Source organism: Bombina bombina, chromosome 7, assembly GCF_027579735.1.
Source record: "Bombina bombina isolate aBomBom1 chromosome 7, aBomBom1.pri, whole genome shotgun sequence".
Classification (NCBI taxonomy): domain Eukaryota; kingdom Metazoa; phylum Chordata; class Amphibia; order Anura; family Bombinatoridae; genus Bombina; species Bombina bombina.
This window is the reverse complement of record NC_069505.1, coordinates 382,606,728-382,622,621: the sequence shown is the minus strand read 5'-3', so window position 1 is coordinate 382,622,621 and position 15,894 is coordinate 382,606,728. Positions and strand designations below refer to the sequence as shown.

Genomic DNA, 15,894 nt, shown 5'->3' with positions numbered 1-15,894 from the left:
AAGATATGGCCTCCAGCACTGCACACAATACTCATGATGAGGCCTAACTAATGATCTGTAAAGTGGCATAAGAACCTTACTATTTCTGCTGCAAATACCTCTACCAATACAACCAAGCATTCAACTGGCCTTACTTTTGTCCTTGGTGCTTTACACACCTCAAGATCACTTATACCTATGTGCTGCCCTTACACACCTACTGATCACTCTTGCCTATGTGCTGCCCTTACACACCTACTGATCACTCTTGCCTATGTGTTGCCCTTACACACCTACTGATCACTCTTGCCTATGTGCTGCCCTTACACACCTACTGATCACACTTGCCTATGTGCTGCCCTTACAAACCTACTGATCACACTTGCCTATGTGCTGCCCTTACACACCTACTGATCACGCTTGCCTATGTGCTGCCGTTACACACCTACTGATCACTCTTGTCTATGTGCTGCCCTTACACACCTACTGATCACGCTTGCCTATGTGCTGCCGTTACACACCTACTGATCACTCTTGCCTATGTGCTGCCCTTACACACCTACTGATCACGCTTGCCCATGTGGTGCCCTTACACAACTGATCACGTTTGTCCATGTGGTGCCCTTACACACTTCCTGGTCACTCTTCCCTGTGCACTGCCTTTATACACCTAATCAACAACTTGGTGCTCCCTTGACTGCGCCTCATACAATCTGATCTAAATGATCGTTTTTTATATGGTGCCCTTAGGCACCTGACCATTGTTGCATATATACTCCTCTTATATACCTCCTGATCAACTATGCATAAGTAGTGCACTTATACACATCCGGATCACCCTCTTACTCACAAGGTTCCCTTACTTGCACATTGAATTATCTCAGGGTTGAGTGATGCATTTGCAGTCCTCCCATAATGTATGCTTACAACCTTCTAATGAGTTACTGTATCTCTACAGAATAAGGAATTTGTTTGCCGGGGCCATGATTACGAGCGATTGGAGGCATTTCAACAAAGGATGCTGAATGAGTTCCCACAGGCCATTGCAATGCAACATCTGAACCACCCTGACGACACCATTCTTCAGAGTGACTCCCAATGTATCCTAAACAGTGTGTATTGTATTTGTGTTGCATTTATACACGTTGATAGAGTAGGGAGTGTAATAATAAGATTGATTAAATGAGGTAGATAGATATACTTATGTATGCATATCCTATATTATAAAAGACAAGTGTTTGTCTGAAGCCGTCATGCGCAGTACAGACAAACACTTGGCCTTAGATTCTATTCTCGCGCACCTCGGCTAGCTGACAGCTGACAGAGCGCGAGGTACACAGCATACAAGCAGCTGTGAGATAGGGAGCGCGAGCTACTCAACAGCTGTGAGGTCTGCTCCGTGAGAAGCGGCAACGCGCTCCCCAGACCTCACAGCTGTTTGTGGCCGACGGGAGCGTCGCGAGGGGCGTGGCCGGGCGTCGCGAGGGGCGTGGCCGGGCGGGTGTTGCCGCGATGGGGCGTGGCCGGGCGGGTCCCGCGAAGACAGAGCCAGAGAGGGAGCAGGAGGGGGGGGGGGCAGAGAGCCAAAGAGAAGGGGGGGCAGAGAGCCAAAGAGAAGGGGGGGGGGCAGAGAGCCAAAGAGAAGGGGGGGGGCAGAGAGCCAAAGAGAAGGGGGGGCAGAGAGCCAAAGAGAAGGGGGGGCAGAGAGCCAAAGAGAAGGGGGGGGCAGAGAGCCAAAGAGAAGGGGGGGGCAGAGAGCCAAAGAGAAGGGGGGGGGCAGAGAGCCAAAGAGAAGGGGGGGGCAGAGAGCCAAAGAGAAGGGGGGGGGAGGCAGAGAGCCAAAGAGAAGGGGGGGGGGCAGAGAGCCAAAGAGAAGGGGGGGCAGAGAGCCAAAGAGAAGGGGGGGGCAGAGAGCCAAAGAGAAGGGGGGGCAGAGAGCCAAAGAGAAGGGGGGGGGGGCAGAGAGCCAAAGAGAAGGGGGGGCAGAGAGCCAAAGAGAAGGGGGGGGCAGCGAGCCAAAGAGTAGGGGGGGGCAGAGAGCCAAAGAGAAGGGGGGGGCAGAGAGCCAAAGAGAAGGGGGGGGCAGAGAGCCAAAGAGAAGGGGGGGGCAGAGAGCCAAAGAGAAGGGGGGGGCAGAGAGCCAAAGAGAAGGGGGGGGCAGAGAGCCAAAGAGAAGGGGGGGGCAGAGAGCCAAAGAGAAGGGGGGGGGCAGAGAGCCAAAGAGAAGGCGGGGGGGGCAGAGAGCCAAAGAGAAGGCGGGGGGGGCAGAGAGCCAAAGAGAAGGCGGGGGGGCAGAGAGCCAAAGAGAAGGCGGGGGGGGCAGAGAGCCAAAGAGAAGGCGGGGGGGGCAGAGAGCCAAAGAGAAGGGGGGGGGCAGAGAGCCAAAGAGAAGGGGGGGGGGCAGAGAGCCAAAGAGAAGGGGGGGGCAGAGAGCCAAAGAGAAGGGGGGGGGCAGAGAGCCAAAGAGAAGGGGGGGGCAGAGAGCCAAAGAGAAGGGGGGGGGCAGAGAGCCAAAGAGAAGGGGGGGGGGGCAGAGAGCCAAAGAGAAGGGGGGGGCAGAGAGCCAAAGAGAAGGGGGGGGGCAGAGAGCCAAAGAGAAGGGGGGGGCAGAGAGCCAAAGAGAAGGGGGGGGCAGAGAGCCAAAGAGAAGGGGGGGGGAGAGAGAGCCAAAGAGAAGGGGGGGGAGAGAGAGCCAAAGAGAAGGGGGGGGGGGAGAGAGCCAAAGAGAAGGGGGGGAAGAGAGCCAAAGAGAAGGGGGGGAGAGCCAAAGAGAAGGGGGGGAGAGCCAAAGAGAAGGGAGAGAGAGAGCCAAAGAGGAAAAAGAGCCAAAAAGGAGAGAGAGCCAAAGAGGGGGGAGAGAGAGCCAAAGAGGGGGGGGGGGAGAGAGCCAAAGGGGGGGGGGGAGAGAGCTAAAGGGGGGGGAGAGCCAAAGAGGGGGGAGAGAGAGAGAGCCAAAGAGGAAAGAGAGCCAAAGAGGAAAGAGAGCCAAAGAGGAGAGCAAAAGAGGGGAGAGAGCCAAAGAGGGGGGAGAGAGAGCCAAAGAGGGGGGGCAGAGCCAAAGAGGGGGGGGCAGAGCCAAAGAGGGGGGGGGAGAGAGCCAAAGAGGGGGGGAGAGAGCCAAAGAGGGGGGGAGAGCGCCAAAGAGGGGGGAGAGAACAAAAGAGGGGGAGAGAGCCAAAGAGGGGAGGGGAGAGCAAAAGAGGGGGGGGGGGGAGAGCCAAAGAGGGGGGGAGCCAAAGGGGAGGGGGGAGCCAAAGGGGAGGGGAGAGCCAAAGAGGGGGGAGAGAGAGAGCCAAAGAGGAGAGAGAGCCAAAGAGGGGGGAGAGAGAGCCAAAGAGGGGGGAGAGAGAGCCAAAGGGGGGGGGGCAAAGAGGGGAGAGAGAGAGCCAAAGAGGGGAGAGAGCCAAAGAGGGGGGGGAGCCAAAGAGGGGGGGGGGAGCCAAAGAGGGGGGGGAGAGCCAAAAAGGGGGGGAGAGAGAGCAAAAGAAAGGATGGAGAGAGCCAAAGAGGGGAGAGAGAGAGCAAAAGAGGGGAGAGAGAGAGCAAAAGAGGGGAGAGAGAGAACAAAGGAGAGGGGGGAGAGAAAGCAAAAGAGAGGGGGGAAAGAAAGCAAAAGAGAGGGGGGAAAGAAAGCAAAAGAGAGGGGGAAAGAGAGAGCAAAAGAAAGGGGGGAGAGAGCAAGGGGTGGGACCGCTGTTCTGAAAAAAATGGCCCGTGTACACGGGCTTTAGTACTATATATATATATATATATATATATAAATATTTATATATAGATATACAGGCCTATATTTATCAAGGTCTGTCGGACCTGATCCGACAGTGCGGATCAGATCCGACAGACATCGCTGAATACGGCGAGCAATACACCTGCCGTATTCAGCATTGCACCAGCAGCTCACAAGAGCTGCTGGTGCAACGCCGCCCCCTGCAGACTCGCGGCCAATAGGCCACCAGCAGGGGGGTGTCAATCAACCCGATCGTACTCTGCGATGTCTGTCCGCCTGCTCAGAGCAGGTGGATAGGTTATAACTGCTGTTTCTGGTGAGCCTGCAGGCTCGCCAGAAACACGAGGCATCAAGCTCCATTCGGAGCTTGATAAATATGCCCCAATGTATATATATACAGTATGTTTGTATGTGTGTGAGAATGTGTTGTTTGTAGGGAAACCTGCTGCATTGTACAGCTGTTTAACCCCTAATCTGTCTGCCATGTTACTGACCACTCCAGGCAGCATTGCACGTGAAATAAAGTGACATTGACTACCTCCCCCATTTCACGCCATGGGTAAAGAGTCTTCACAGGAGGTATAAGAGTGAGGGCTTGACTAAACTGGATTTATGAAATTGTGACTGAGAATGCCGTTTAGTCACAGCAAGAGTTCGATTAGAAGTGAGTATATTTGTGAACCACAACTGCAGAGGTTAGACGGTAGAAGCCATGATTCTGTGCACGAGAGATAGACAAGAATAGGTTCTCAGATGTGCTGGGGTTCAAAATGTCCCCTTTAGATATGCAGCTTAGTTGTATTGAAGAGTGATATATCCCTTTAATTAAGTAGAGCACTTATGTTGGTTGTACAGTGTTCCTTTAATTAGGTAGCAAGATGCAGATAGTGTATAATGTTCCTTTAGTTAGGATATGCAGCTATGCTGGTATGTACAATGTTCCTTTAGTTAGGATATGCAGCTATGCTGGTATGTACAATGTTCCTTTAGTTAGGATATGCAGCTATGCTGGTATGTACAATGTTCCTTTAATAAGGCAGCGTAGTTGTAGAAAAATTTACAATATCCCTTTAATTGAACAGCTCAGTTGCAGTAAGTGTACAATGTCCCTTTAATTAAGATGTTCACTTATACTGAAGCGTTCACGCACCACTTAGATTCCGTTGACCCCAAGGAACTGAGTAGGTGGTAGAGAGAACTGGCGACACGCTGCAAGAATTCCCAGGTACTGAAGTCCCTGCTGGTTTGATTCCTTTCTGGGAGCCAGTAAGGGAGACACAAGTGCAGACAGCTGGCTGTGTGAGACAAATGTCAGAAGGAAAAACATGAGTTGCTCTTTTAGATGTGCAGAGAACTCAGAGGTTCAGAAGTTTAGGCAACAATAGCTGGAAGTTGGCTATGAATCACTAAAGCTTTAGGTACAGTCACTAGCTTGTTTAATCAAGCACTAGTGAAATAGTCACATGCTGTTTTGAAGGTGAGTGACCTCACAAGGTGGGAGGGACTTGACAGATCAGTTAGGGGGAATTATTAAATTATTATTATTAAATAGATTCATGACAGTTTGTATTTCATAGCTGCAAGGTCTAGAAAGGATCCATCCGCACTAGGCTAAACACTTTAGGTGGCGGCTTGGAGGGCATAAATAAGGGGCACTGATGGGTGTCTTTGGGGGTTCTAAACCAGGGTGCAAGGGCGTAATTTTAAGAAGCCAGTGATTCCCTGGTTCCTGGGTTTGTTGAGCGCTGATATAAGCTATATATGCAAAATACTGTATATCTAGTTTATATATTAATTGATGCTCTGTCTCCATCCCCGATTATTTTTATGTAGAGGCTGCGTAATACCTGTCCATTCTGTATAACATAGAAGTTTGTTCCCAAAGCAGTTTACTACCTGAGGGTTGACTGTTGTGCATAGCAATTTAGTAGTGGTATTTTTTGTTGTTGCAGATAACGTAGGTGCTCTGTCTGTACAGCAGTGCATTAGCTAATTTATTGGTAATGAATTGAGAGAAACAGCTGTAGAGTGTAATGTTTTACATGATACAGCATATAATTGGCTGCATCCTTTTCTGCCTTGTATATAAGTGAAACAGACCTAAGAATTGTGCATTCATGGATAAAATTACTTAAGTTCTGTGTTCTGTCTTTAGGAGACTCTGTCTGTTTGTTATAGCCCAGATACTTGTTCTCTGCCTTATTGTCTTAAATCCCCACAGCCCCCTGAACCAAAACTGTTGCATTTAATACTAGAACAACAATCAGTATAATAGTATTGTAAAGAGCAGAAGAAAAGGTTCTATATGACTGATCATGGTGAGGTACAGCAGTGATGGAGAAATACAATTCTATGCATAGTGTCTCCAGTTTGCCCCTAACTCCCACTCAGACCTGCAGATTTATGCAGTAACTCCACTTCCGGACACACCACGAGTTCTGCAAATGGATCATGTACCAGAGAGAATAAAGAGCTTCTACAGAGTGAACAATGTGCGCAGGTTCCGCTACGACCGACCGTTCCACCGAGGACAACGGGACAAGGACAATGAGTTTAAGGTTGGTGTTTCATAGGTGTTTGGGGGAACGTTTTTTCTGTCTTGTAATGTACGTATTGGGTACTTGTAAAGCGCGGGTAATCACCCGAAAGGGTCTCAAGGCGCTGCTCATTTTATCGACCTCGGAAGGATGAAAGGCTGAGTGAACCTCACCAGGGATCGAACCTGCAACCCTTGGGCTGCTACAGAGCTCAGCCACAGTGCCTTAGCATGCTGAGCTATCTGTCCAGTAATGGGGAACATTGTCATACTATATCTTAGTGACCTTTATGTATACAGTATCAATAAAATGAACATATCAGAAGTTTACTAATTTCCAATATGCACATTTATCAAAGACTGATGCTGCAAATCCAATGACTTTACATAATTTCCCAAGATCATATAACTCATATTACTCTACACAAACTACAAATGTTACGGATAAGGTATTTACTAAGGCAAATTTTTACTGCAAATATTATAATGTCAAAAAACATTATAAAATTTAGCTGGTGAAGTTACCCTTACAGTTTCCCTTTTTGCAGCAAATGAATATACAGGTAGCCCTCAGTTTACGCCGGGGTTAGGTTCCAGGAGGAATGGTTGTAAATCGAAACAGTTGTAAATTGAAACCCAGTTTATAATGTAAGTCAATGGGAAGTGAGGGGGTTAGGTTCCAGGCCCCTCTCAAAATTGTCATAAGTAACACCTAATACATTATTTTTAAAGCTTTGAAATGAAGACTTTAAATGCTAAACAGCATTATAAACCTAATAATATAGATTGTATCATCATTAAACTAAGTTTAATGAACAAAAACATTTTCTAACAGCACCTATTTAAATAATTACACAACAGACTACATCATCATCAAACCAAGTTTAATAAACAAAAACTTTTTTTTACTTGCATTTTTCTGCAATCAGTTATCTGCATTGTTAGCATGTTAGATAATACTGGGTCTGCACCTATTCTATGCATTTCAATCTGCAGTTAGGCACCCTCACCTCAAGCTGTTGGACTGGAAGATAATAGGGAAGTGGCTGCTAAATCTTGTTGCTCAATAGCTAATGTCTGCTCTGTGTACACAGATCAATTTCAGGCTGTTAAGTTGCATAACTTTGCTGCAAAACAAGCGGACAGCTCCACCTACTGGCTATTTTAATTAGTGCACTTTGCTTTCCAAAGCTTTTCAATAGCAGTCACATGACAGAAAAAAAAGGTTGTTATTCTGAAACGGCGCAAATTGAACCAGAGTAAACCGAGGGCCACCTTGTACTTCATCATTTTGTTTTATAAGCTCATGAACATTTCATCATGTGTTAAGCGTAACACTAGATCCATTTTCATTTAGGTTTTAGCAAGTTTAACCTGATGGTATAAAACATTTATTTTGCATGTCACCTTCACCTGAGATCGACTAAGCAGCAATAGGCACACAAATATATTTAAAAATATTTAATAAAAATATTTAATAAACTATTTAATTTACATCTGTGCCAGCCTCATATGTTTATTTTAATAGATTATTCTTCATCATCTTCATTGACTGTGGGCTAGATTCATAGATGCTCATGAGGTTTTCGAGCTGCCTCTTTGTAAATGTGAAATTTCTTGAACATGAATTTACCTATCTCTTCCATAGTTTAATTAGTTGGGGTTCCCGCCTTCAACATATATAGTTATGTTAGATGCCCAATACATGATATCTTGCACATCAGGTGGGAACTGCAAGCAACATGGAAAACAGTAATTTGTACATGTTAGTTTTGTTCAGTGCTGAATTGGTTTGCTGGGGTACCGGGACTTTTCCAGACAGGCCAGTGGGCTGTCGTCCCCATAGGGCCACATCCTTGGTCAGGGAGGTCACAGAGCAAGCCTTGTGTGCATGCATAGAGCATTTCTTCGTGGCTGCTCCGCTCCTGATGATTGTGTGGGGGCCTGTGGTAGCAAAAAAGTGGCCCCAGGGCTGCTCCTAACGAGGGTGTGGGGGCCTATTGTATAGGAAAAGTGGCCCTAGGCAAAGTAAGGGGGAGTGGAGGCGGGGGCTGGGGCCAGTCTTCAAACATTTCCATTTCTGGTCTGATTTCCCAGTCCAACCCTGGTTTTGTTACTGTAAAGTAGTCTTGTAGGGTAGCATTAAAGGTGTCTACTGGCGCTGGCTGTGGGTGTTCTGTGTTGTTTAAAGGGACACTGAACCCACATTTTTTTTTTTTGTATGATTCAGATAGAGCATACAATTTTAAGCAACTTTCTAATTTACTCCTATGATCAACTTTTCTTCGTTTTCTTGGAATCTGTATTTGGAAAAGCAGGAATGTAAGCTTTACGTCTCGTAAGCTAAATGTAGCCACCAATCAGCAAGCGCTATCCAGGGTGCTGAACCAAAAACGGGCCTGCTCCTATGCTTACATTCCTTTTCCAAATAAAGATACCAAGAGAACGAAGAGAATTTGATAATAGGAGTAAATTAGAAAGTTGCTTAAAATTGCTGCTCTATCTGAATCATGAAAGAAAAAAATGTGGGTTTAGTGTCCCTTTCATGATTCAGGTAGAGAATACAATTTTAAACAACATTCCACTTTACTTCTATTATTTAATTTGCTTAATTCTTTAGATATCATACTGAGCCTATCTAGATATGCTTTTCAGCTAATTATATCAAGAGAATGAAGCAAATTAGATAATAGAAGTAAATTAGAAAGTTGTTTAAAATAACATGCTCTTTCTAAATCATAAAAAAAACTGAGTTTTATGTCCCTTTAAGGAACTGAGCAATTTTGATAGGTTTGGATATCATTTAATAATTAATCAACAGAAACTTTCAGTAGACATCTTATTTTATCAATAATCCATTTTAGCAAGATGTTAACTGGAATCTTATTGAGTATTTTTGTTTTTAAATAGATGCATAATAATAACAATATAATATACTGTAAAATACGCTCCATATTCAGAACTCTGAGCCTGCAGAAAGAGTAAAATCCCCTGAGCTTGCCAGTCTCATTTGAGAGTAGAAATCTCACTTTGTCTGTCTATTTTTCAGAGTCTCTGGATAGAGCGCAGTACCCTCACACTATCTCACAGCCTTCCTGGGATCTCTTGCTGGTTCGAGGTGCAGAAGAGAGAGCTGGTAATGTAATTTTAAGAGAACACAGTACTGTAGATGTGTGCATGAGAGAACCTAAAGAGTATAGAGTATGGAGTGTACAGTGTATATGGAGCTTCCATAGAGCACAGTTGTATGCAAGGAGTCTGAAATCTGAATCAATGCACTTCAAGTCATGTGACAATACATCCTCTACTCTGCATGCAAATGAGGCGGCAGGAAATAGGTGCCCACTTTAGCACAGCAGGATAAAGCCACAAGCCACTAACACTTCACTCTCCAAACGTTTGAATGGCAGTGGCTGTTTGAAAAAATATATTTTTAAGGATGTACAAAAAATATAAAATGCAGATTCATATAATATCATTCACTAACTAACAAGACGCGTTTCGTGCAACTTCTTCCTGCAGGAGGGTCTGAAGTTCCAGCAGGAGTAGATATTTAAAATAGGGCAAAACACTTTTTAACATAATTACCTCTCTTCTCATCCTGAGTAAATTAAAGGGCATGTAAAACAAAACGAGGTATCTTGCACATATTTCATACTTGGGTGCAATTATTGTGAATGGAGTGCATGCCACCCCTCGGGGGCCACACTGGTCCCTGGCAGTACGGGAGTGTGAGAGGTTGTGTGCATAAGCAAGATGACAGTGAGGCTCAGATTTGTTATGTGTTGCTATGTACTGTGGGTATTTGGGTCATAGTGGTTGTGGTCAGAAACTAATGTTGTTGGCTATAGGGACTACTAATTAGAAGCCACTGTTATTTAGTGAGTCAGATAAATAGTACTCTGTCACTAACTAACATTGATACAATATTTTCAGTTTCAGAATTCCCAACTATCCCTATTTGAGATAGTTAGTCCCTAATTCAGAGCTATGTTTTTCTGAGACAGCCATATGTCTCGGTTTGCAGAATTTTCCTTAGCCCTGCCCATAAACCCAGACACGCCAACACATTGTGACCCCAACCCTCCCGACACAGCCTCGCCCATAAAATAGTGATGGTCATCCCCAACCTACCTAACCACAACTGCAAAAATGAATGTTGCTGTTGCTACATTTTTTTCATAGAAGCTCCATAATAGAAAATCACTTGGGATCTATTATATTATAAGGGATCTTTTTGGAGGGGACATTGTGATTTTATGAGGAATCATTATATTGTGATTGCGCTTTCTGGTTAGTGGGATGCCTGGTTATGATGGTTATAAATGAGGCTATTTCAGATTATAAATCAAGAAACTGTGGTGTGCTGTATTTACCGTGCTGCACTTGAATTGTATATTGTGTCATCCTATAGATTGAATGAGTTGTCCTTTAGGATATGATGGATACCAGATATGTGACGTAATCAACAGATATTTTTAATATGATCAAGCTTTTCTTTGCTATTGTGGGAATGTTGTGTATTGAGGGTAGGAAGCTGTATATCTAAATCTGTTGAGGTTCAATGTCACACATGTAGATCCTCACACTGTACCATCCAATAGGTTGAAGTCAGCCCACTGGAAAATGCTCTGCAGGTACTGGGTAACAAGACACAGGAACTCCGGGCTCTGATTACACAGTATCAGCACCATACGCTACATGGGAACATCAACTTGCTCAGCATGTGTCTGAATGGTGTCATCGATGCAGCTGTGAACGGGGGAATCACACGATACCAAGAGGTGAGGGTCATAGCTATAATGACGGTAACCTAAAAGGAATGAAAGAGTATAAAGGCTGCTGGGACCTTCCTGTGACCGGGTGGAGAGGGTGACCGGGTGAAGAGGGTCACAGGAAGAGGGGGAAAGAAAAGAAAAATAAATGAGATCAAAGCAACAAATGGACATGTTCACAATAGTCAAATTTAAACTTTCATGATTCAGATAGAGCGTGCAGTTTTAAGAAAATTTCCAATTAATTTATATTATCAAGTTGAGCACAGTCTTTTTATATGCACACTCTCTGAGGCACCAGCTCCTACTAAGCATGTGCAAGAGTTCACAGTGTGTACGCATATGAGTCTGTGATTGCCTGATGGTTGTTACATGATACAGAGGCCATCAAATTGACATACATTTTAAAATTTGTCAGAAAAAAAATGACTGCTCATTTAAGATTCCGACAGAGGGCTCCATTTATTAAACACTGAGAGGACATGATTCGCCAGACATTGCTGCAACAGCATATGCCACCCCCTGCTTGCTGGCAGCCAATCAGCTGCTAGAAGGGGCTATAAATCCTCCCGATCAGATCGCTGCTACTTAACTATGGGTTTTCGAAGCAGCAATCGCAACTTAGTAAATGGATTCCAGAGGATCTGATGATAAACTCGCCAGCAGGGAGATAAATCATTCAAAATCTTTGATTTTTTTAATGAGCATTAAATAGATGCAGTTGCCTATCCTTCATGTCCAGAATCCTGCATAGCAAGATAAACATCTCACAAGCTAAAATTTAGCAGTCACGAAACATCTCATAGAGCGGCGGAGCTTTACATCATTGGGTCCTAAGGGTTATTGCATACTGTAGTCTTTTTATTGATTATGCACTTATATTGTTATTGTCTTTCAACAATTTAAAGGGGCATGGTACTTAAACCTTTTTTATCATGTATATGAAAAGGCATGTTAACATTTTTTATGCAAAATATATATTTTTAACAAAGGCTTTTTAAAAGTAATTTCAAACTAACAGGTAGTGCATGATTGTGTACAGCTCTGAGTCGTGGGACTCAACTGCTAATTGGCAGATAGGGACAGCTCACACAGACAAAGTTTAGCACAGGAACATATACTTTAAAAATAAATAAATAAATAAACAAACACAGTCACAGGGATCACTCCCAAACAGGAGGTGAGAAGAGTCTATGTATATAATAATAAACATAGTCATTGAGTCATTGAAGGTGAAAGTTGCTGTACAATGGAGTCCTGAGACTCTAATGCTCATTGGCTGAAAGTTGTTTTTTCAGAACAGTAACATCTACTTTAAAAAATAAAAAAAGATAATTGCCATACAAAGCACATCTCATGCCTTTTCCTGGAGTTTTCCAGATCAAACTGATTTCAGACAACCCTGCAGACAATATGATATTGTTATTCATGTCATAATTTAATATTACATTTAAGAAAAAATGAAAAAGCAGAGAAACATATTACTCAGTTATAATCATTACTGAATTAATTAGCTTTTGTTTTGGTTTTATGAACATCGCTTAAAATCGTGCAATAACATGCTTGATAATCTAATGATACCACTGTGTGATATAATTATTATTATTATTTGTGGATTGGAATCACTTAGAATACAAAGCAAAAACAAAATCACTTGAACTGATTATGTCAGTTATGATTGATTGGAATCCAGATGTGAAGCTTGTAATGGGTTGGCATGCCATATAAAGGGAAACCAAAAACCATAATGTTTTTGCATTGCAAATGCTAGTCTCCTAAATCTATGTATTCTCTCTCTCTCTAACCATATCCTTTTCTCTACCTCTTGTTTCCTACACATTATTATACCTTTATTCTCTCTTTCATACACCCCATCTTCTTCCTCTTTCATTTTCTCTCTAATTTCCCCCTTTTCTGATTTTTTTTACACCTGTTCCTTCCTCTTTCTTCCAGGCGTTCTTTGACAAGGATTATATTACCCAGCATCCTGAAGATGCTGAGAAGATCAGCCAGCTTAAAGAGCTCATGCAGGAACAGGTACTTGTAGCACTGGTTTGTTGATACCGTATGTATATAAGACAAAGCCTTGGTATCTAACACTTACAGAAGGTGAGAGGTGCTGATAGTGTATGTATATAATACTGTAATAGACATACAGTAGTCAATGGAATCACACACTGACAGGAGGTGAAAGGTACTGATAATGTATATATATATATATAAATATATATATATATATATATATATAAATAGACACAGTTACAGGTACTAAACACTAACAGGAGCTGAGAGGTGCTGATAGCGTATGTCTATAACAACATACATATTCACAAGGATCACACACTAACAGGACGTGAGAGGTACTGATAGTGTATGTATATAACAACATACATAGTCACAAGGATCACACACTAACAGGAGGTGAGAGGTGCTGATAGTGTATGTATATAACAACATACACAGTCACAAGGATCACACACTAACAGGAGATGAGAGGTGCTGATAGCGTATGTATATAACAACATACACAGTCACAAGGATCACACACTAACATGAGGTGAGAGGCGCTGATAGCGTATGTATATAACAACAGACACAGTCACAAGGATCACACACTAACAGGAAGTGAGAGGTGCTGATAGCGTATGTATATAACAACATACACAGTCACAAGGATCACATACTAACAGGAGGTGAGAGGTGCTGATAGCGTATGTATATAACAACAGACACAGTCACAATGATCACATACTAACATGAGGTGAGAGGTGCTGATAGTGTATGTATATAACAACATACACAGTCACAGGGATCACACACTAACAGGAGGTGAGAGGCACTGATAGCGTATGTATATAACAACAGACACAGTCACAAGGATCACACACTAACAGGAGATGAGAGGTGCTGATAGCGTATGTATATAACAACAGACACAGTCACAATGATCACATACTAACATGAGGTGAGAGGTGCTGATAGCGTAAGTATATAACAACAGACACAGTCACAATGATCACATACTAACATGAGGTGAGAGGTGCTGATAGCGTATGTATATAACAACAGACACAGTCACAATGATCATATACTAACAGGAGGTGAGAGGTGCTGATAGCGTATGTATATAACAACAGACACAGTCACAAGGATCACACACTAACAGGAGGTGAGAGGTGCTGATAGTGTATGTATATAACAACATACACAGTCACAAGGATCACACACTAATTGGAGAAGAGAGGTGCTGATAGGGTATGTATATAACAACATACATAGTCACAAGAATCACACACTAACAGTAGGTGAGAGGTGCTGATAGTGTATGTATATAACAACATACACAGTCACAAGGATCACACACTAACATGAGGTGAGAGGCGCTGATAGCGTATGTATATAACAACAGACACAGTCACAATGATCACATACTAACATGAGGTGAGATGTGTTGATAGTGTATGTATATAACAACATACACAGTCACAGGGATCACACACTAACAGGAGGTGAGAGGCACTGATAGCGTATGTATATAACAACAGACACAGTCACAAGGATCACACACTAACATGAGATGAGAGGTGCTGATAGCGTATGTATATAACAACAGACACAGTCACAAGGATCACACACTAACAGGAGGTGAGAGGTGCTGATAGCGTATGTATATAACAACAGACACAGTCACAAGGATCACACACTAACAGGAGGTGAGAGGTGCTGATAGCGTATGTATATAACAACAGACACAGTCACAATGATCACATACTAACATGAGGTGAGAGGTGCTGATAGCGTATGTATATAACAACAGACACAGTCACAAGGATCACACACTAACAGGAGATGAGAGGTGCTGATAGCGTATGTATATAACAACAGACACAGTCACAAGGATCACACACTAACAGGAGGTGAGAGGTGCTGATAGTGTATGTATATAACAACAGACACAGTCACAAGGATCACACACTAACAGGAGGTGAGAGGTGCTGATAGCGTATGTATATAACAAATGACACAGTCACAAGGATCACACACTAACAGGAGGTGAGAGGTGCTGATAGCATAAGTATATAACAACATACACAGTCACAAGGATCACACACTAACATGAGGTGAGAGGTGCTGATAGCGTAAGTATATAACAACAGACACAGTCACAAGGATCACACACTAACAGAAGGTGAGAGGTGCTGGTAGCGTATGTATACAACAGACACAGTCACACCGATCACACACTAACATGAGGTGAGAGGCGCTGATAGCGTATGTATATAACAACAGACACAGTCACAAGGATCACACACTAACAGGACGTAAGAGGCGCTGATAGCGTATGTATATAACAACAGACACAGTCACAAGGATCACACACTAACAGGACGTGAGAGGTGCTGATAGTGTATGTATATAACAACAGACACAGTCACAAGGATCACACACTAACAGGACGTGAGAGGTGCTGATAGTGTATGTATATAACAACATACACAGTCACAAGGATCACACACTAACAGGACGTGAGAGGTGCTGATAGCGTATGTATATAACAACAGACACAGTCACAATGATCACATACTAACATGAGGTGAGAGGTGCTGATAGTGTATGTATATAACAACATACATATTCACAAGGATCACACACTAACAGGAGGTGAGAGGTACTGATAGTGTATGTATATAACAACATACATAGTCACAAGAATCACACACTAACAGTAGGTGAGAGGTGCTGATAGTGTATGTATATAACAACATACACAGTCACAAGGATCACACACTAACATGAGGTGAGAGGCGCTGATAGCGTATGTATATAACAACAGACACAGTCACAATGATCACATACTAACATGAGGTGAGAGGTGC

The 15,894-nt window shown here is 43.4% G+C and overlaps 1 protein-coding gene across 1 annotated transcript in view; it reads left to right on the top strand.

Annotated features, from left to right (window-relative positions):
- Positions 1-15,894, top strand: part of DOCK3 (dedicator of cytokinesis 3) — a 924,676-nt gene that overhangs the window by 794,193 nt on the left and 114,589 nt on the right. Inside the window, exons 40-44 of the mRNA XM_053721106.1 lie at positions 938-1,079; positions 6,098-6,264; positions 9,292-9,378; positions 10,847-11,026; positions 12,971-13,054. Of these exons, the coding sequence (XP_053577081.1) occupies positions 938-1,079; positions 6,098-6,264; positions 9,292-9,378; positions 10,847-11,026; positions 12,971-13,054 (660 nt within the window). The remainder of the gene's footprint in view (positions 1-937; positions 1,080-6,097; positions 6,265-9,291; positions 9,379-10,846; positions 11,027-12,970; positions 13,055-15,894) is intronic.